Source organism: Schistocerca americana, chromosome 5, assembly GCF_021461395.2.
Source record: "Schistocerca americana isolate TAMUIC-IGC-003095 chromosome 5, iqSchAmer2.1, whole genome shotgun sequence".
In the NCBI taxonomy this organism is placed as follows: Eukaryota; Metazoa; Arthropoda; class Insecta; order Orthoptera; family Acrididae; genus Schistocerca; species Schistocerca americana.
This window is the reverse complement of record NC_060123.1, coordinates 610,693,292-610,715,997: the sequence shown is the minus strand read 5'-3', so window position 1 is coordinate 610,715,997 and position 22,706 is coordinate 610,693,292. Positions and strand designations below refer to the sequence as shown.

Here is a 22,706-nt window from a genome sequence, read left to right as displayed (position 1 = left end):
CTGACTGAAGAATTATCCCATAGTTTCGTCCAACTTCTGAATTAAAATCCCCCACTGTCATCTCATAGTTGAATTCACTCTAACTTTTAACACATCACTCCCAGCTGTCCCCACAGGCTCTCCCTTTTGGCCACTGTGGATGCCACTGCCATTTTCCTGTATCCAGGAGAGGGGGGGGGGGGGCTCTCCTTAGTCCAGAGATGATGGGTCGATCTTCCTGAAATCCATCTAAATGGGTTATGGCCAAGGCCTACTATGCCGATTTGAGAGTTAGCGGCTTTCCCATGTCAGTAAGTGTTTTTACAACATCTGCGGGAAATAAACTTTTCAAAAGTCCAGCACTTTGCCAAAGATTGCTATTAGCACACAATAGCCAATGAGATTGTCTACATTCTGTTCCTGAGCCCAATTGCCCGAAAGACAATTTCATGGAGCTGCTCGGAGCTCGTGAAATGGAGAAATGGCTGGTAGCCCTTGCAGGTGAAAGAGATGAGACAGGGGCTCTGTGGAAGAGATACAATATTTTAAAAATTTGGTGGGGTGGAGCGAATGTTGCAATTTAGTTAGGAAGCACACACTCAGCAGGTTGATGCCTCATCACAAATATGGAGTCACTGGCTAGCTAGAGGTGGTGTGTGATAAAAATGATGGAGTTAGCAAGGTTTAACTGAGCCAGTAAATTACATTTGATCCATGGAAAAAGGGATGAAACAATCTCTTTATAAAGACTGTGCGATGACATCAAAAGTGTATTTTTCATTACAAGATGAGCATTTTTATGGTAATCGTCAAACAAACATTCAAAACATAGCCTAAATTCCTATTATACTATGGAAAAAATAACACAGATGAAGATCAAAATGAAAGAAGGGATCATAAGTAAAACGAAATTCAAGCAAAATGAGGAATAGGAATAATGAAGGGAACACCATGGATGAAAAAACATGATCATAAAATAAAATTAAATAAATTAAATCAAAATTAATACATAAAATTAATTAGAATCAAATGAACAATGATTTCAAGTGGAAAAGTACAGTAGGAAGAAAAATGAGAGCAAAGGGCAGAGTTGATATGATGATTAAAAATGTGACAAAGGAATAGAAGCAAAGATTATACTTAAACCAGTTAATTGAATAAAAATAATTATCAAAGTCATTTCAATAAAAAATTTAAAATAAAAAGAAATTTAATGTACCTGACAAGATACAAACCACGCAACCTTCTACACACAACTGAATTTTTAATCCTATTGAGTGTCACATAAAATACCAAAATTTTCTTTTTCCATCAATTACTCGCAACTGAGGGTCCACCAGGGTGGATGGCTACACAGTGTGATACCTGGGCTCTAAACCTACATCATCATCATATTGATGATTTCAAAAGCCAATCTCACCTCTCGTGACCTCTGCTCGTGAAAAATTTCTGTTGAACTTAAAATTTACCGAGATGGCAGAATTTATGCAAGAGAAAGAGAAGAGAGAGAAACCATAGAAGTTTATACAGATTTAACAATAAAAACATTATTTGCCTGGTAAACTTCCTTAACAAAAATCATGAAACAAAGTGAAAATGAAAACTTTTTGCACTATTTAACAGACTCAGGTTTCCAGACTGGTGTACAAGAACACTTATTAGATATAAACCAGACAATTGCGTCATTGACATTTTCAAATGTTGATCATCACATTTTCTCACAGCACAAATGTGACATTTTGTTATGTTAGAAGTAAGTACCGGGCCAGAAAAATTAATAGTCGATTTATTACAAACCTAACAATCCGTTACTCATAATGAACTGCACTGGTGAGCACTTATGTACTTGACATGCAAATGGACCATTAACTGTCCTGTTTAACCAAAACTATCTTGTGTTACAGAACTCTGCCAGAGTTCCAGTTGGAGTAAATGAAAATGTCATGTAATCTTTATATTTCCTTCACAAAGTGTGTTCATTTAACTTCAGTAACAAAAAACTTTCCAGTGTATCGAAAATTTGGTAACATTGCAAGAAAATGTATTCTCATCAACTGTCTCATAATCATCTTAATAATTTGTTGCTGTACATATGAGTAAAATCAAAATGTAGTGCAACTCTTCTGGGACACAATGATGCTAGTTCCATTTTGTACACTGAATAGTTCGCCTGTTTGAGCAAGTTGAATAAAATGTAAATTTAAGTGTGTGTTCTGTGCTGGATAAGGCAGATGACACACGCCGAGAATCATTTCCAGAAAGATGGGAGGTAGGGAGAAGGAACTTCCTCGTCAGAGAATATGTTTCGAGTACTTTACTCGTATGAAATTGAGAACTTTCTGAGAGAATGTTCCTTTGCTCTGAGAATCTTCTCTGGAGGTGTAGCCATCCATGACGCTGTGACTGAAAGGACATCCATGTGGTTTTTTTTTTTTTTTTTTTTTTGAGGGGGGGGGGGGGGGGGGGGGTGGCGCACAGAAACAACTAGCATGATATGCGGATATGCGCCCATGTCAGAACTGTGGAACACTACAACAAAGAGAAGAGTTAAAAATGACTACACATTAACCCCAATCAAAGGAAGAGAAGACAGCTAAAAACGGATGTGGAGAAAGGTGTATAAAATACGCCATAGAGAAACAAAGGTACTGAACTAAAAATTAAAAGGCCTTTGCTATATTGCTATTACGGATAAAAAGTAAAGCACAGTCGACAGCTCACGTGTCGTTCACTGAAACGGCCGATAGCTCAGACGGCAAACACACACAAAAAAAAAAGTGAATTACATCAGGAAATAGCGGACCGTCAAAGGTGAGTGTAATGTGCACAAAGTCGTGGGGGAGCACCATATAACAAATGGCGATGGCTAAAACGACAGTGCCCGATGCGCAACCTAGCTAAACTGATCTCCTCATGATGAGAAGGCAAAGTTGCTGGGAGAGGCTTAATAACCCAGAGCTTGTTTCCATGAAGGGAGGACCAGTGGTGATACCAAAGTGACACCATGTGCTGACAGATGGCAACACAGAGATCCTGGACCCATTGCACTAAGGGATGGACAGTGTACAGCACACAGAGACTTTGAAGGTCACTGAGAGAGTTGGAGTAGATGATTAAATTGAAAAGCGTGTCACCAGACGTAATGTGTGGTCTGATACAGGGTGAAGAGCTCTGCTGTAAATACTGAACAGTGTTCCCGAAACTGATACCAAAAAATGTCGGTGCCAATAATGAAGGCATACCTGCCACAGTGCTCTGTTCGAGGGCCCATCAGTGTACACGAAGCTACTATGGCAAAGTTCTGCGCGAAGGTCGTGAAACTGAAGGCGACCAAGTGAGGTTGAAGTAGTGTCCTTAGGAAGTGAATGAAATCCAAGGTGAACACAGGCCACTGCACGAAGCCAAGATGGTGAAGGGTCCACACCCACTGGGAAAGTTGCAGACAGCATGAAGTTAAGCTGCAGGAGCAAGAGCCAAAAGCGAACTCCAGGACGTAACAGAGAAGAGGGTTGTGCCCCATACTGGTGAGCAATGAAGCCATTTAAGGAGGAGGCATAGGATGGATGGTCACACATGCCACACAAACAGCATGCATATATGCTCAGGAGAAAGTCACAGTGGCAGGACAGTGGTAGTTTGGCAGCTTCTGCTTACAGACTCTCAACCAGCTAATGAAAAAGGCACCAGTGTCCAAATGGAGGCCACGATGGTATATAGCATTGAGACAATGGACATTCATGTGCATAAATGAAACACTCATAGTCTAGTTTCGAATGGACAAGGGACCAGTACAAATGGAGGGGGGTGGTTCAATCTGCTTGCCCAGAAGTACTACTAGGACATTGAGGGACCACGTATGATAGGCTGTCAGGTAAGACATGTGGAAGGACCAAGAAAGTTTCCTATTGAGCATGAGCCCCAGGAATTTCATAGTTTCAATGAACAGAAGAGCAACATGCCCGAAATGTAAACATGGTGGAGTAAACCAATTGCACTGCCAGTAATTCATACAAACAGTTTTGTCAGTGGAAAATCGAAAGTCACTGTTGATGCTCCATTAGTGAATATGATCAAGACATTGCTGAAGATGCCGCTCAATGAGACAAGTCCATGGAGAATGGCAATAGATTGTAAAAACCGTCAATGAAAAGGGAGCTGGAGAAGCCTGGTGGGAAACAGGCAATTATAGGATTAATGGTGATGGCAAAGGATGATGCTCAGGATGGAACTGTGTAGCACACCGTTTTTGTGAATAAAGGTGTCCAACAAGGTAGAACCCACACATACCTTGAAAACTAGGTCTCTTAACATTCCTGAAGGAAACCGGGCATGTGGCAATAGAAGCCCCAGGTGTAGAGAGTAGTATGGAGGGCTTTCTCCAAATCAAAAAAACAAGGCCACAGTCTGGGATTTCCGCAGAAGAACATTCATGACATGGGTGGACAAAGTGACAAGATGGTCAACTGCAGAGCGGCACACTCAAAATCCACACCGTGCAATAGTTAGTAAATTGCGAGACTCGAGCCACCACACCAGCTGGGCATGAATCAAATGTTCCATCACCTTGCAAACACAGCTGGTGAGAGAAATGGGACAGTAGCTAGAAGGAACAATGGCTTCACGCCAGCTTCTAGGAAATGTGCCCTATACCTAGATGTGGTTGTACGTATGAAGCAGAGAGTGTTTGCTCATACAAGCAAGATGCTGCAACATCAGAACGTGAACATTGTCTCCCCCAGTGGTGGAGTATCAGGATGAAGTGAGAGTATGATCTGGCCTTCTCATGGTAAAGGCAGCAATGTAGCACCCATAATTCTGAGAACATAAGGGTATTGCCCAAGCCTCCTCTGGTCATTTCTGATGGAGGAGGTCAGGATGATAGTGGGAGGAGCTCTCCACAAAATGATAGCATACAGTGTTGGAGATAGCAATAGGGTCTACTATGACAGCATCTGCTATTGTCAGGCCAGAAACTGAGGAATGGAGGTTGGCCCACATGATGGAAGACAGAGTGGAAATGTTAAAATAACTAGTGAATGAAATCCAGCTACCTTTTTTGTTATTCCGAAGAACGCAATGACACTGTGCATGCAACTGTTCATAATGAATGCAGTTTATTAATATCACAGGATGACAGTTAAAAACGTGGAGGGCAAGTCTCCGTGTGCAAATTATGTCATGGCATGCCTCAGTCCACAAAGGGACCGGGATATCGCATGGTAATGACAAAGTGTGAGGAATGAAACTTTCTGCGGCAGTTAGGATAACGTTTGTAAGATATTCTACCTGGTCATCACAACTGAGGAAATGTTATCCATCAAACGTCGCCAGGGAGGTGCCAGCCTTAGTAAACTGCTATTTGGGTGTGCATGTACATGGGGTAGGAATCAGCAAGTGGATAGCACACGGGAAATGGTCACTTAAGTATGTGTCAGAGAGAATGGATGACTTGAGATGATGGGCAAGCTGGGCAGTGCAGAAGGATAGGTCCAAATGGGAATAGGTGTATGTGGAGTCTGAAAGGACTGTGGGTGCTCCTGTGTTAAGGCAGAAGAGGTCAAGGCGATTAAGAAGATCAGCCAAGAACGCACCTCTCTCTGACAGGTTTTGGGAGAACCCCAAATGGGGTGATGTGCATTTAAGTCACCAAGCAGCAGAAAGGAGTGAGATAGCTGTCCAGTAAGTTGGAGCTAGTCTGTCCTGGTGACATCGAATGATGGAGGGATGTAAATGGTACTAAGGGAAAAAGGTCAAGGGAGGAAGGAAAGGACAAACTGCAACAGCTTGAAGTTGGGTAGTCAAGGATATGTGGTGAACATGAACCTCATACCATATGAGCAGCATGACTCCCCTGTGAGATGGAATGCCGTCCTCAGGGGGAAGGTCAAAACAAACTGGGAAAAAATGCAAGAGCTGAAAGCGGTTGTGAGGACGCAATTTTGTTTCCTTGAGGCAGAGAACAAGCAGATGCTGTGATTCTAAGAGCAGCCATAAATCCTCTTTGTTTGATCGAAGGCCACAAACATTCCATTGAAGGAGAATCATAATGAGTAAAAGTGCCAAGTTCCAGCCTTCAAAGACTCTGCTACACGGTGTGGAGTCTGGAGGATCTGGCTCCATGAGATCTACAGAGGTGCCAGCATTCTCCCTCTGTTGATTTGCGGAGTCCAGGGCAGAATAATGGTTGGCGGTGCACACCGGCAACACAGATGTTGGCCGCCCGAGGTTATCACATAGTGACACCGCAAAAGAAGAACTCCGAGTCAGCAAAGGAGAAGATTGTTTGCCTTTTTTTGACTTCTTGGAGCCTTTCCAGTTGGCAGAGGAAAACTCAGATATTTGTTGGCTGGAAGGACGGAGAAAGTCTTTGCGGGAGTATTCCTTCTGTCCTTTCCACCCTGACGGTTGTGTAGCAGGTGACTTCACCCAGGGAGGCGAATGTTTGGTGGCTTGTTGCACAGCTGGATGAGGAGTTGGCAATGCTACCATGACACTGGGCAATTTCACAACTGCAGTGCTGATTATGAGGTCACATGTCTGCGTTTCCATGTCCTTCATGGAACGAGATGCAGCAAGTACAGGACGTGCCAGATGGTACAATGCAGGGTTTGAGACTAGCCAATAACTTGCAAGTGACCGGGTAAGGCACTTTTTCCTTTACCCAGATCTCCTGGACAACTGCCTCATCGAGATACATGGGACAATCTCAAGAGAAGGCAGCATAGTCTCCACTACAGCTGATACAGTGGGGAGAAGGTGGTGGACAATCACCCTTGTGCACATCCCTATGACAGGTGACACATTTGCCTGGGTGTCAGCAAGGCATTCGAGTGTAGTTGAAACAATGACACTGGTAGCAGCGCATTGGGTTCGGAATGTACAGCCAGACTGCGATAACTTCATAGCCTGCTTTGATCTTGGAGAGAGGCACCACTCTATCAAAGGTGAGAAACAGAGTGTGTGTGGGCACCCAACTGGGTGCCCCCCTCAGAGGGTGGCTCACCCACCTTAGGTGATTGTTCACACCTCAGGTCACACCTTCTGAACACCTGACAGAGGGGCCAATTGGCAATTTGGGAAGGTAGCAGTTCTGACAATCACCCCTCCCTGGGCCTGGCCTGTACCATGGGGTACATACGAACCCTACCTGTTGACTCGGGGCTGGGAATTATGCACTACCCAGTCACCTGTTACGCATCAGATGTGTTGGCCAGCCTTCAAGAGTGTACAGGAAGAAAGAAGAAAAAGAGGAACTTCAAAAGTCGAAGTGGAGGAAGGATAGGAGAAAGTGAACAAAAAGGGAAAAACGGACTGAAAAACTGTGGTGAGATTGTTCTTATATGAGCTACTGACAATGCAGAATACACACTGAAAAACAACCCAGACATGTTTCCCAAGGGAGTGGAAAGGAATAGCAACAGGACCGACATACAGCACAGAAGGTAAAAGATGCTGCAAAGGCTAGGGGCCCATGGTTCCCAAGCACGCACCAACCAAAGAACGGTGAGCCCCCTGGGGGCTCCACGGTGTCTGTACTGACGACAGAGGCAGCAGCCAAAGGTGCAAGAAGCTTCCGATCCGTCTTAACCTATGCATACAGATGACAGTGAGTGGGATGACTGATGGACGGGACACGCACACAGTGGTGAGTGTCACCTGGACATCGAAGTACACGACAAAGGATGCTGGCACAGGCAGTGACAGTGGCGGAATGGTGAAGAGAAACTCGGGCAATGGACACCTGGCTTTCATTCCCACTAACAGTGGCAGTGGGAGTCACCAGCACTGGCCACAGGAAACAAAGCCACTGTCAGTGCTGACAAATCCCCAACCACCAGGGTTGGCCATCATGATAAGATCTCCTGACCCCTGGAGTGGTCAGGACCAATGAAGAATGTGTCATCAGGCCCACAGCCCAAGGAATGGGGCACCGTGTCCATCTTGGGATGCCAGTGATTCCAGTAGTGTGCCACAATTCGATCTTCAGTGCGAACTATGATCAAGCAGTGACCACATTGGCTGTGAATGGTCAGAATTCAGTGAATGTGGTTGAAATGCCCTGGTCCAGACTGGCACAGATGTCAACAAAACTGGAACTGCTGGGAGATGCCTGCTCAGCAGCAAAAGGTTTAGCAGTGTCCGTAGCTTACAGCCATGTAGCAGTTCGATGACTCTTGGCCTCAAATGACATTGTTCTGTAAGAGCTTAAAAAATGTAAGAGCCTTCTTGCCTGGGAAATCTGCATACTTGTACATTTGTGTCTTATATGTTTGGACATGGTGTTCCGCCTTGCCATTCGACTGTGGATCAAAGGGAGCTGCCACGTCATGGCGAATGCCACTGTGTGTACAAAACTCCTTGAAAAATTGTGCTACTGACTGAGGACATTTTCCAAAATGAGGATGCAAGGCAAGTCTTCTATGGAGTATATCTTCGACATGACCTTGACAGTCATGTTTGCAGTTTCGTATAAACAATGAACGACCTAAGGGAAATGAGAAAAGTATCAACTGCTATTAATCAGAAAGTGCCTAAAAGGGACCAGCTAACCAATGTGGACCCTATTCTTAGTTGTGTAGGAACCAGCCATGGAGAGAGGGGGAAAAAAAGGAAAAACCCAACAGAGTTGTGTGAGAGATCCTCCAGTGATGCTGATGTAATAAGTGGAGGACCTCCTGCCACAGAGCCGCTGGAACCAAGGCGCGAGACGTAACCCTCCTGTCCACATGAGAATAATGCCATCCTAGTGGGAGAGGCAAGTGTACAATGCATAAAAATTCCAAAGTGGGTTCAATGCCCAACATGGCAAACAGTCAGGCCACCAATGTTTTACAACCCACCAGAGTTCCGGATCCACTGCCTCACTAGAGGCAATATGAGAACTGGTGATGAAGAACCCAGTCATCATGGGCCTCGCTATCATATTCACTTGAAAATAAGCAGGGGAGCCAGGACAGAGCATCCATGATCACATGTTCTGAACTGGGATGGAAAGGGATCATGTAATTGTATTGGGACAAGAACAGAGCTCAGTGCTGCAGACAATGACAGGCCTTGTCCAGTAAGGACCCCTATGAGATAAACAGGGAAACCAAGGACTTATGGTCAGTAACCAAATGAAATTTTGCACTACACAAGAACTGATAAATTTTTTAACGCATAGTAATAGCAAGATCCTACCCCCATGAACCATGGACCTTGGCGTTGGTGGGGAGGCTTGCGTGCCTCAGTGATACAGATGGCCGTACTGTAGGTGCAACCACAACGGAGGGGTATCTGTTGAGAGGCCAGACAAACGTGTGGTTCCTGAAGAGGGGCAGCAGCCTATTCAGTTGTTGCAGGGGCAACAGTCTGGATGATTGACTGAGCTGGCCTTGCAACACTAACCAAAACGGCCTTGCTGTGCTGGTACTGCGAACGGCTGAAAGCAAGGGGAAACTACAGCCGCAATTTTTCCTGAGGGCATGCAGCTTTACTGTATGGTTAAATGATGGTGGCGTCCTCTTGGGTAAAATATTCTGGAGGTAAAATAGTCCCCCATTCGGATCTCCGGGCGGGGTCTACTCAAGAGGACGTCGTTATCAGGAGAAAGAAAACTGGAGTTCTACGGATCGGAGCGTGGAATGTCAGATCCCTTAATCGGGCAGGTAGGTTAGGAAATTTAAAAAGGGAAACGGATAGGTTGAAGTTAGATATTGTGGGAATTAGTGAAGTTCGGTGGTAGGAGGAACAAGACTTTTGGTCAGGTGAATACAGGGTTATAAATACAAAATCAAATAGGGGTAATGCAGGAGTACGTTTAATAATGAATAAAAAAATAGGGGTGCGGGTAAGCTACTATCAACAGCATGGTGAACACATTATAGTGGCCAAGATAGACACGAAGCCCATGCCTACTACAGTAGTACAAGTTTATATGCCAACTAGCTATGCAGATGATGAAGAAATTGATGAAATGTATGATGAGATAAAATAAATTATTCAGGTAGTGAAGGGAGACGAAAATTTAATAGTCATAGGTGACTGAAATTCGAGAGTAGGAAAAGGGAGAGAAGGAAACATAGTGGGTGAATATGGATTGGGTTGGTTGGTTGGTTGGTTGGTTGTGGGAAGAGACCAAACAGCGAGATCATCGGTCTCATCGGATTAGGGAAGGATGGGGAAGGAAGTCGGCCGTGCCCTTTCAAAGGAACCATCCCAGCACTTGCCTGGGGCGATTTAGGGAAATCACGGGAAACCTAAATCAGGATGGCCGGACGCGGGATTGAACCGTCTTCCTCCCGAATGCGAGTCCAGTGTGCTACCACTGCGCCACCTCGCTCGTTTATGGATTGGGGGAGAGAAATGAAAGAGGAAGCCGTCTGGTAGAATTTTGCACAGAGCATAACTTAATCATAGCTAACACTTGGTTTAAGAATCATAAAAGAAGGTTGTATACATGGAAGAACCCTAGAGATACTAAAAGGTATCATATAGATTATATAATGGTAAGACAGAGATTTAGGAACCAGGTTTTAAATTGTAAGACATTTCCAGGGGCAGATGTGGACTCTGACCACAATCTATTGGTTATGAACTGTAGATTAAAACTGAGGAAACTGCAAAAATGTGGGAATTTAAGGAGATGGGACCTGGATAAACTGAAAGAACCAGAGGTTGTACAGAGTTTCAGGGAGACCATAAGGGAACAATTGACAGGAATGGGGGAAAGAAATACAGTAGCAGAAGAATGGGTAGCTCTGAGGGATGAAATAGTGAAGGCAGCAGAGGACCAAATAGGTAAAAAGACGAGGGCTAGTAGAAATCCTTGGGTAACAGAAGAAATATTGAATTTAATTTATGAAAGGAGAAAATATAAAAATGCAGTAAATGAAGCAGGCAAAAAGGAGTACAAACGTCTCAAAAATGAGATCGACAGGAAGTGCAAATTGGCTAAGCAGGGATGGCTAGCGGACAAATGTAAGGATGTAGAGGCTTATCTCACTAGGGGTAAGATAGATATTGCCTACAGGAAAATTAGAGAGACCTTTGGAGAAAAGAGAACCACTTGTATGAATATCAAGAGCTCAGATGGAAACCCAGTTCTAAGCAAAGAAGGGAAAGCAGAAAGGTGGAAGGAGTATATAGAGGGTCTATACAAGGGTGATGTACTTGAGGACAATATTATGGAAATGGAAGAGGATGCAGATGAAGATGAAATCGGAGATACGAAACTGTGTGAAGAGTTTGACAGAGCACTGAAAGACCTGAGTCGAAACAAGGCCCCGGGAGTAGACAACATTCCATTGGAACTACTGACGGCATTGGAAGAGCCAGTCCTGACAATACTCTACCATCTGGTGAGTAAGATGTATCAGACAGGCGAAATACCCTCAGACTTCAAGAAGAATATTATAATTCCAATCCCAAAGAAAGCAGGTGTAGACAGATATGAAAATTACCAAACTATCAGTTTAATAAGCCACAGCTGCAAAATTCTAACGCAAATTCTTTACAGACGAATGGAAAAACTGGTAGAAGGCGACCTCGGCGAAGATCATTTTGGATTCCGCAGAAATGTTGGAACACATGAGGCAATACTGACCCTACAACTTCTCTTAGAAAATAGATTAAGGAAAGGCAAACCTACATTTCTAGCATTTGTAGACTTAGAGAAAGCTTTTGACAATGTTGACTGGAATACTCTCTTTCAAATTCTAAAGGTGGCAGGGGTAAAATACAGGGAGCGAAAGGCTATTTACAATTTGTACAGAAACCAGATGGCAGTTATAAGAGTCGAGGGATATGAAAGGGAAGCAGTGGTTGGGAAGGGAGTGAGACAGGGTTGTAGCCTCTCCCCAATGTTATTCAATCTGTATACTGAGCAAGCAGTAAAGGAAACAAAAGAAACATTCGGAGTAGGTATTAAAATCCATGGAGAAGAAATAAAAACTTTGAGGTTCTCCGATGACATTGTAATTCTGTCAGAGACAGCAAAGGACTTGGAAGAGCAGTTGAACGGAATGGACAGTGTCTTGAAAGGAGGATATAAGATGAACATCAACAAAAGCAAAACGAGGGTAATGGAATGTAGTCTAATTAAGTCGGGTGATGCAGAGGGAATTAGATTAGGAAATGAGACACTTAAAGCAGTAAAGGAGCTTTGCTATTTGGGGAGCAAAATAACTGATGATGGTCGAAGTAGAGAGGATATAAAATGTAGACTTGCAATGGCAAGGAAAGCGTTTCTGAAGAAGAGAAATTTGTTAACATCGAGTATAGATTTAAGTGCCAGGAAGTCATTTCTGAAAGTATTTGTATGGAGTGTAGCCATGTATGGAAGTGAAACATGGACGATAACTAGTTTGGACAAGAAGAGAATAGAGGCTTTCGAAATGTGGTGCTACAGAAGAGTGCTGAAGATTAGATGGGTAGATCACATAACTAAAGAGGAGGTATTGAATAGAATTGGGGAGAAGAGGAGTTTGTGGCACAACTTAACAAGAAGAAGGGACCGGTTGGTAGTACATGTTCTGAGGCATCAAGGGATCACAAATTTAGCATTGGAGGGCAGTGTGGAGGGTAAAAATCTTAGAGGGAGATCAAGAGATGAATACACTAAGCAGATTCAAAAGGATGTAGGTTGCAGTAAGTACTGGGAGATGAAGAAGCTTGCACAGGATAGAGTAGCATGGAGAGCTGCATCAAACCAGTCTCAGGACTGAAGACAACAACAACAAGATTCTTTTTACACCTGAGAATACTGTTGGTGAGCCAAGTTGAGCATTTTCAATGCAAAGACAATAGGTTGTCAGGAACTATGTGAGTGGAGATGGGCCAGGACCACATCTACCCTATACTGGGACATGTCCATGTCCAGAACCAGATGCATGCCACATCAAAATGTTGCAAGACATGGTGCAGAGCAGCGACCTTCATCTCGCCACAAAGCCAGAGCTGACTGGACAGTTCCTTTACTGTCACTATGGACGTTGCCCTTTCACTTGAGGAACTGTGTGTAACTGCTCCCAGTGATATTAAGCAATCCAGCTCCATCTTAGCCAGGGTACATAAATTTACTGGCACTGGCTGCACCTGAAAGAAGGGAAGGCAGGCAGAGGGTTTGAGGATGATGTGTACTGAGAAATTGTTTGCACAACCTAACCCTGGAGGAAAGAGATCCAAAAACTCAGACCACAAGGAATCCAATTTGTGATAAGGCACTTGGTGTAACACCAGATGTATCACAACTGCAAGAGGAAAACAAAAAATAACAGAGGCATCAAACCCAAACAAATTTTCAGTACTCTCATCATTAACCACCATGTACATAATGGACCATGCAACTGACTTGTACACTATGTTGGCCATAGATGGGTCGAGAATAGGAATCTGCTGTCTGTCATAGCTCACCAGCTGACACTTGTATGAGAATAGTAGGAACTCTAGCCTGGCACATGACTGTGAGCCGATTTGGGATTCAGTGGCCCACTGTTAACTTGTAGGACTAATGGCTTATCCATCATCTGCAGTTCAATGAAAAGTTTGTTCAGGCCTGCAAACAATGGTGAACACAAGAACGAAACATTATGAATATCAGTGTTTAATGACTCGTGCAACAACTCATGGTGGGGTGAGCACCAAGGGGGAGGCCATTGAGATTGATATACCACCGCTATGTGACCTCCTTGTTTACATTTATGGCAAGAGGCCCAACACTTGGAGCAGGCTGTCCACTCGTGCTGTATGAAACAAGAGGAGTTCGAAGAAAGTGACATTCCCCGTTCCTCCTCCTACCTTATTTCTCTGCATCAGGATGGCTGGCTTGTTTGTAGTATGACTACCTCCTCTTCCCTCAACACACTAGGCTCCATCCACTGGGGCTGTACAGTGTCAACAACAGTAACATGACTTCAAGCCTCTAATTCCTGCCACAAGGGGAACTTGAATGACTGTGCAATATTCACATCCCCTTCTAACATAGTGTCCTCAAACTGGAGGGAATTTTGATGCACATCCTTATCTGGGCCCAAACAAATGATTGTGTCTCTGGCCACGGAGTCCACATAAGACTCCTGTGACATAGCTGTGATGAGCCGACACTTACGACTGAGTCCATGAATCTCAGCTGACCAAACTTGATACAATTGCTGTGGCTGTTTGCGGCATTGGTAGAATTCAACATGCACAGCAACCACATGTGTACACTTCTGGTGATAGGAGGGCAGCAAACTACACATATTGTCAAGTTAACTGGCACAGTAAGTGATACATACGAGGAGTTATCCACAAAAAGAAAAGAGCCTTACAGACCTCCTTGTCAAATAATCTGAATGCTGTGAAATGCTGGTGAACCCATTTCTCATAAGCATCATTGTCTTCAGTGGATTCATCATGGGGAGGTGGAATAGTGGCGGATGAATAACTGGCTGCTGAGGCTCTGGGCCAACATAGCCAACGATTGTTCGAACACAGCCATATGCATCTGCTGTTGTTGCAGAACTGACTGGAGCAAAGCCTCCATAGAAGAGACCAACGGCACAAAAACTGCAGAATTCAGTTCACGCAAAAATTCGGCCCACATTGTCGCCATTTGTGTTCTAACTAGGAACACAAGGAAACATATGGCTGTAAAAGAGATACAATTTATTGGGTCACAGAGTGACATCAACAAGAATGCAATTAAAGTACTTTACACATATCTAACACATTAAACAACCAAGGGCCCGGAGGCTTGTGCATGCCCTTATAGAGACATTATCCACATCAGGTGTCACTGGTATAGTGCTGTGCATATGAGGTAGACCTGGTGATGGCAATCGGTTACCGAGCTGCCCCTGGGATCTGCCTTGGGTAGTTACGGGTGTGCCATTTATATGTCGGCATGCACGACCTTGCCACAGTGGCCTGACTTACGTCCACTGTGGGCAGCAGGCACAGTTACTTCTTCTTGAAGTCTGAAGGCATTTCTCAATATCATACATCTTGTAAACCACTGGAACAGTTTTGCGTGGATAGCTCTCCAAAGGCTTCCAGTAATTCTCAGGGAATGTCACCTACTCAAGGAGCCTTGTTTCAAAAAATATTTTTCAGTGTTCTCTCAAATTATTCTCAGAGTATCATATCTCCCAAGCCATTTCACCTCCTCTCTCTTCTTTTTCTATAGTACAGGGTGATTCAAAAATAATACCACAACTTTAAAAATGTGTATTTAATGAAAGAAACATAATATAACCTTCTGTTATACATCATTACAAAGAGTATTTAAAAAGGTTTTTTTTTTCACTCAAAAACAAGTTCAGAGATGTTCAATATGGCCCCCTCCAGACACTCGAGCAATATCAACCCGATACTCCAACTCGTTCCACACTCTCTGTAGCATATCAGGCGTAACAGTTTGGATAGCTGCTGTTATTTCTCGTTTCAAATCATCAATGGTGGCTAGGAGAGGTGGCCGAAACACCATATCCTTAACATACCCCCATAAGAAAAAATCACAGGGGGTAAGATCAGGGCTTCTTGGAGGCCAGTGATGAAGTGCTCTGTCACGGGCTGCCTGGCGGCCGATCCATCGCCTCGGGCAGTTGACGTTCAGGTAAACTGTTTATACCAACGTTTAATACACCACCTATCAGGAGGTTTAACACCATACTTCGTTCAAAATGTATGCTGAACAACTGTCGTCGATTCACTTCTGCCGTACTCAACAACACAAAAAGCTTTCTGTTGAGCGGTCGCCATCTTAGCATCAACTGACGCTGACGCCTAGTCAACAGCGCCTTAAGCGAACAAATGTACAACTAAATGAAACTTTATAGCTCCCTTAATTTGCCGACAGATAGTGCTTAGCTCTGCCTTTTGTCGTTGCAGAGTTTTAAATTCCTAAAGTTGTGGTATTCTTTTTGAATCACCCTGTATTATAACCATCTTTGTTTTCATTCTACATTACTTCAGACATACTCCGCAACCCACTGTATGGTGCATTGTGGTAAGTATCTTCTACCACTACCAGTCATATTCTTTCCTGTCCCACCCATATACAGAGTGAGGGAAAAATGACTATCTACATGCCTCCAAATGAGCCCCAATTTCTCCTATCTTGTCTTTGCGATCCTTATGCAAAATGTATGTTGGTGACAGTAGAACCATTCTGTAGTCAGCTTCAAATGTCAGTTCTCTAACTTTCTAAATAGTGTTTCATGAAAAGAATGTTGTCTTCCCTCCAGGGATTCCCATTTCCCATTTGAGTTCATGAAGCATCTCAATAATACTCATATGTTGATCAGATCTACTGGTAACAAGTCTACCAGTGCACCTCTGAATTGCTTCGATGTCTTCCTCTAATGCAATCTGGTATGGTTCCCAAACACTCTAGCGGTACTCACAAATGTGAGACACTAGTGTCCTGAATCCGGTCTTCTTTATGGATGAGCTACAATTTCCTAAAATTCTGCCAATAAACCAAAGCCAACCACACAACTCCACTACTACTGTCCTTAACTGCTTGTTCCATTTTAGTCCTTAACTGCTTGTTCCATTTTATATCATTTTGTAACATTTCACTTTTATTTTTAATCAATGTAAGAAGTTCCACTGCTAATGCTGTATTCAGACATCACGGGATTATTTTTTCTACTCATCAGCATCAACTTACATTTTTCTACATTCAGAACAAGCTGCCTTTCATCATACCATTTATAAATATAGGCTGTCTACATATTACTTTAATTTTACAGCTTCCCCTTCTTTCCGCAATAATGGCTTGGCTTCTGAGCGCTTGATATTAATACACCTGTTTCTCTTTTCTCTCTCTTTAATTCCCCTATATGTTCCAATTTTCCTTCCCCTCATCATGCATATTTCTACATCCTTGCATTTCCTTCTATCCATTCCTGTTTAGCCATTTTGCATTATCTGTTAATCTCATTTTTTGGATATTTGTATTCCCATTTGTCTGCTTCATTTTATTTATTTTTATGTGTTCTTCTCTTGTCTTTTTTTGCCAAAGCTACCCATTTGTCTTTTATTTTAGTCATTTCAACCTTCCAGTCCAATGTTGCCTTATGCTGCCTCTAAAATGCTGAACAATCTTTGATTCTTTCAGTCTATAGCGGTCTCATCATCTTAAATTTCTGCCTTTTTGCATTTTCTTCAGTTTTAACCTGCAGATGATAACAAATTAATTATGGTCACAACCTCCACATGCCCATAGACATGTCTCCCAGTTTATAATCTGGTTTTGAAATTTCTGCTTTACCAATTATATAATGAATCTGAAATGTTCCAGTACACCTGGCTATTTTCCACACACACACAACCTTCTAAATTATGCTCTATGCAAAATCCTACCAGGAGGCTCTCTCTTTCATCCCTTTTTCCTAGTCCCTGTTCTCGTATTGCTTTTCCTTCTCTTCCTTTTCCTATTAACATATTTTTGTCCATCATCACAATTAAATATTGGTGTCCTTTAACTAGCAGAATAATTTTCTTTGTCAAATCATACATTTTGACTTGGTGTTGACCAGAAGTCCAGTTCTTCCTGCCAACATATTCTGATAATTCCAATTATACCTAACATCAACCTATACATTTCACTTCTTAAATTCTCCAATCTATCTACCCGATTAAGCAATCTAATATTCCACACTCCAACCTGTAGAAGGCCAAGTCTTTTCCCATGATGACATCATCATCCTCTGTAGTCCTTACCTGGAGACCTGAATGAGGGGCTATTTTACCTATTGAATATTTTATCCAAGATGATGCCATCATCATTAAGCCCTACAGAAGAGCTGTATACCATCAAGGAAAAAACAGTGACTATAGTTCCCCCTTGATTTTAGCCTTCTGCAGTACCATCACAGCACATTTTAAAATATATGATCAGTCAATCAGACACACTCTCGTCTCTGCAGCTACTGAAAAGGCTGCTACCCTCTTCAAGAACTGTGAGTTAGTCTCCCCTCTTGACACATAGCCATGTGTTTTGATTGCACCCATGGTATGGCCATCTGCATTGTTGAGGCACACAAACCACCCCATCTCAGGAAAGTCCATGGTTCAAAGGGAGATGCTTCATTTCAGCCATTATGGTCAGATAAACCATTTTATTATGGGACCAACCACTACTTCATGAAAAAAGAGTTGATTTAGAAATACATTATTTACTTATGTTGCACTGAGTAGTTCTAGTCTTGTGAGTAATGTTGCTGCAGGGATTGAAGAAAAGCCTAAATCAGCAACTCAAGACTGCTTCTATCAGAAATATCTGAGATAAAATCAACATTAAAATTTCTACACAGAATCACTTTTCAGGTATCTCTATTATGTCTTAATAGTACCCCCCCCCCCCCCCCCCCAACTGCTTAATGGAAAGTCAAACATCTCCAGCTGGAGGCCTGTACACTATCAGAGGTGCTACCTTCCATATTTCTAAACGTATTACTAAAGTACAGCACTTAAAGAGCTGTTCAATGTAGACTCATTTGCACCTATGCAAAAAACATGTATTACATTTACAATAATGCGAGACTAACTTACATCCACATAGGTGCATCTGTTATGTATGATGTCCTGTTATGTGTAGCATACTGATCTCTGTCACAGTTGCTGACTGCATTCTACGTGTAGGACTAATACGTTACATTAATATCTCCAGATTTGCAATTTCGTGACATGGTATGAGAAAATCATATTTCTTATTTAGCTAACTTCTCACGTTGTGATGGAAAAATTCAAAAGTATCATGCTTTTTACACTTTGTGCTGTTCCAGCTGCTAATTTTTCTTTCTCTATTGAAAGCACTAGAAATAGTGTTTGAACAGTGCTCCGGTTACACTGAATACCTCTGGAAATTTGTGCAAGTAACCTCTTGCTTGATTGTGACTGTCCCACTTGCATGGAGTATGAGTCTAGTAATATGGCACGACAAAACAGTATGTAAATAAAATAATCACCCTACGAAATCCTGCAAACTGTTGCTATCAATTGCCCTCCAACGAATAAAGGAAAAGAAATAATTGTAATGTTTCAGCTGGTTCACCATTATATATAATATAAAAATGTAAAATACTTATGGCACCCCAGTTCATTCACTCTGTTTCAGAAAATAAACGACACATACTTGCAGACTTAACTGAATGATGGAAAATGACTGACTGGCTCTTTTTTCCAAGTTATAACTTCTACTGCTGATGTCAGGTACACACGTAGAGGATGAAATGTAAACACTTTTGTAAAAGAAGCATTGCAGTTTTCACAATTCCCATTCTGATCTCACATAGTATAGCGTGAAAGGTACTGGCATGCATTCTATATGTACAACTAACATATTACAGGAAAGTATTCTGAAATAAAAAGTAACAATTTTCTTTAAGGCACTCACTGTGACTGTAATAATTAGGAGATTTCGTTTTACGAGTCTTTACATTTCCATTACTGATAGACTCTCCAATAACTGTTGTGTTTACATGTCTTCATCACTAAACTTTTGTAGCTTCAAAACATTCGAATTACAAAATCAATCATTACACACTTTATTGCAGCTGTCATCTTAATGTTACTGAGCACATAGCGAAATGCCAAAACTGAAACGCGCCAATGACACATTCCAATTGGAGCAGATAGGAGGTACAAATATTTTGTTACGTTATGTCATACGCCATTGAACAACTACGCCAAAAATATCTATAGCAAGGAAGTTTTGTAACTGTTTAGTCACAAAAGCTGGTAAAACAATCTGTTGCTCTACTTACAAAACCATTGGCGACGCCTGTTTTCGAAGAGCCACCTCCTCCTGCGACAAGTATATGATGATTTGTTATCATTTTAACTACGTACAACGGAAAATTAACTCTTGCGAGTAAACCTTCTTTATTTCTTCGATTTGGTGACATACTGAATTTATTGGATACGCGAATGTGGACACAGAAGAATTTCACATGTAATTTAATTATTCAAACACGATAAACATGCTGACGGCTTGTCCTCCACGTACTTTTTTAACAGCAAAGCATCAACAGCAGGGCGACAACATGTGATTAATGAATGCTCTTCTGCGAACGCCCCATTGTTGGATATTTTTAGGTGAGACACATTAAACGAGTTCATCTTAACACATTTACTTATCTGAAAGAGGAAGGGCCACTTTTGTTATTAGTTATTTGCACTGAAATATCTGACTGACGTTGCTCAAAGTTGACAGCATGTATCACAGTTGGTGGTGTTGTCAAATGTTCAGCCACGGAAAGCGTGCGTAGCAGACGAATGTTTTAAATTTTAGTTTTGTGATCCAAAATATAAAATTTAACGGTATATGCGTACTATCATAATTCAGTGTCAATAAAGCGCCTTTTCCGAGATGTGGAAGATAACGGAAGACTGCTAAGTTAATGTTGTGTTACTACAAGAGAAACTAAAAGATGAAAAAATGGGACTGAGTCTTAATAATAATGTAAAGTTCGCTTGTGCTGCCCTGGCACTGGTGTTCTTCTGTGAATATGTTATTTACTACGTCGTGCTACTCCAGGTATGCATTATCAGACTTCACGAAGAGGCATATACATGACTCAGTTCGTAAACAATCGGTACTAGCTCTTCCATTCCAGCATTATTAAGGCAAGGAGTGCATTACCGATGTTTTGTTTCAGCCGCTTCTAAAATACAATAAATCTGATAACGTTTTGGTGAACTTATTTATGGACCCTTGACCTTCGACAAGTTACTCAGGTACCGTAGCGTCCTTTCCCATATAATTTATTGCTGATGAAAAGTGATAGACAAGCACTCGCTTTTAGATGCTGAAAAAAGAAAAAAAACTGTCCTTGTCAGCGCACCTTTTAACTATCGAAAGTGCCCTCGGAATGAGATTTTCGTGCTCATTCCTTTTTATACCTTTTCATTTAGTACTTATCAGTTGTTTTTTTTAAGTACAGTGGAAGATTAATTAGTCGAGTGATAGCCCTAACGCCCAAGTAACTGTCCAGTACTGCGTTTTAGCGATGGCTGTACTGCTGCTGATTATGGATTAAATAAGACCAAACATTCGATGTCATCAGTCCCCTATTCATCCCCAAAAGAGGAATTAGAAGGCTACACCCAATCAGTCTGTCTCCAGAGTAAATTCTGTGTGTGAGGGTGAGCAAGTTTTCTAAATGTTTGTGTAGTGTATATCTGATGTAGGACATGGGTACTATTCCAGTATTCACCTAGTGGGGCGTGATAAACTGCCTAAATAAACCACATCCAGCCCTTGCCATTAATCCACCAGGATGCTTTCCCATCCCAAAAGTGGCCGCTTTAACATGCATGGCTGTCTGGGTGGGTAGTAAAAAGATATTTCCTTATGATGAATATCGTAATAATAGGTACTGCATCTGCTCCCACCCTCCTCTTCCGTTTTGCTTTGGAAACTTTTTATTAACCCAAAAATCCATGGGATCTTAAAGAATCTGGTGTTAATTCAGTTTCCTATGCTCCCTCTCTTCTTATCCACATTATTTTGTTTCATATCTGTCCAGAAAACTAAAACCAAATTCTTGGTATATGTATTAATCAATTTTTTCTAGTTGTGCTGTGAGATATTGCTTTTAGAGACGGAATACTTTTTTCATACCAGATTCCCATTTAACATTGGTCATGATTGTCAATATTCAGCCACCTGGTTTGGACGTCACAAATATTTGTACTAACATAACTAATGCTTTCTGTGCACAAATTTATTAGCCTCTGCTATGCTTTTTTTCTGCAAGGACATAGCTTTATTTCTTATGCAGAAATAAAAATACAGCTGCTTAAAGTACCCATATGGACATCTAAGGAGTGTTTCCACATGTTCCTTTTTTTTCATGTATCGCTGAGGCAGCATCTCAACTCAATGGAAAAAATGCTTTCTTTCACCCACTCAACTGCCTGCCATTAAACCAAAGGCTCGTGGTGGAAAGGATGCAGAAAGCATTCTTTTCCGTATTTACTGAATCTTGTAGACTATTTACATCACTTAAATTTGTGACTTGTCAATACCTGAATTTATCTTTCCATGTAACTATGAACACTAATAAGTTTTTCAATTACCACATGCACTAATCTAGTGCAAATCATGATATGATGATTTTGGCTAGCAACAGCTGGCTAGTTAGTGATACTAGATCATGAAACACTAAATGCTGTATTAGTTGCTTAATTTATTAGTTGCTTAATATTTACTTGATTACAATGGTATTTTTTGAAAGAGATTACATTGCTGGTTATTAAAATTGCAACACTGTGAAGGTGACATGCAACAAATGTCAAATTGTCGTGAAGTGTACTGCATGGTTGGAAATTATAACAGTACCTATAGTTGGGTGAGGGCAGCGACTCTGCCAAAGATGGAACCTGGTGCAGCAGGAGAAGATAGTTTGTAGATACAGAAGCTTCTTGACTACTGCTTGTTTACGGTCATTGGACATTGAAGCTACTAGCATCAATGACAACCAAAGCAAGTATATCATTCAGCATGCAAAGAAATCACACCGAGTGGGTGCCATCTGTGCAGCTGCTGCATGATGGAAGGCTCACGTTTTCTGATCCACACCAACTGGCCCAGTATAGATGTTCCATGGTGATTACTTCAGAATGCACCATGCCCAGTGTTGTAGGACATGGAAGTACCTTGTTGATATCTCATTGATATCTCACCATGAGTAGGGCTGATTGGATTCCGCATCATAGCCATCAGAAGGTAGAAGAATGCCTGAGTGTCCAGATGC

The 22,706-nt window shown here is 42.0% G+C and overlaps 2 protein-coding genes across 2 annotated transcripts in view; one reads left to right on the top strand and one right to left on the bottom strand.

Annotated features, from left to right (window-relative positions):
- The window catches only part of LOC124615555 (prolactin regulatory element-binding protein), a 138,869-nt gene extending 118,895 nt beyond the window's left edge, over nucleotides 1-19,974 (bottom strand). Inside the window, exon 1 of the mRNA XM_047143531.1 lies at nucleotides 19,713-19,974. Coding sequence (XP_046999487.1) covers nucleotides 19,713-19,853 — 141 coding nt within the window. The 5' untranslated portion in view covers nucleotides 19,854-19,974. The remainder of the gene's footprint in view (nucleotides 1-19,712) is intronic.
- A 218-nt stretch (nucleotides 19,975-20,192) lies between these two features.
- Nucleotides 20,193-22,706, top strand: part of LOC124615785 (metallophosphoesterase 1) — a 166,822-nt gene continuing 164,308 nt past the window's right edge. The window contains exon 1 of the mRNA XM_047143903.1: nucleotides 20,193-20,485. Coding sequence (XP_046999859.1) covers nucleotides 20,387-20,485 — 99 coding nt within the window. The 5' untranslated portion in view covers nucleotides 20,193-20,386. The remainder of the gene's footprint in view (nucleotides 20,486-22,706) is intronic.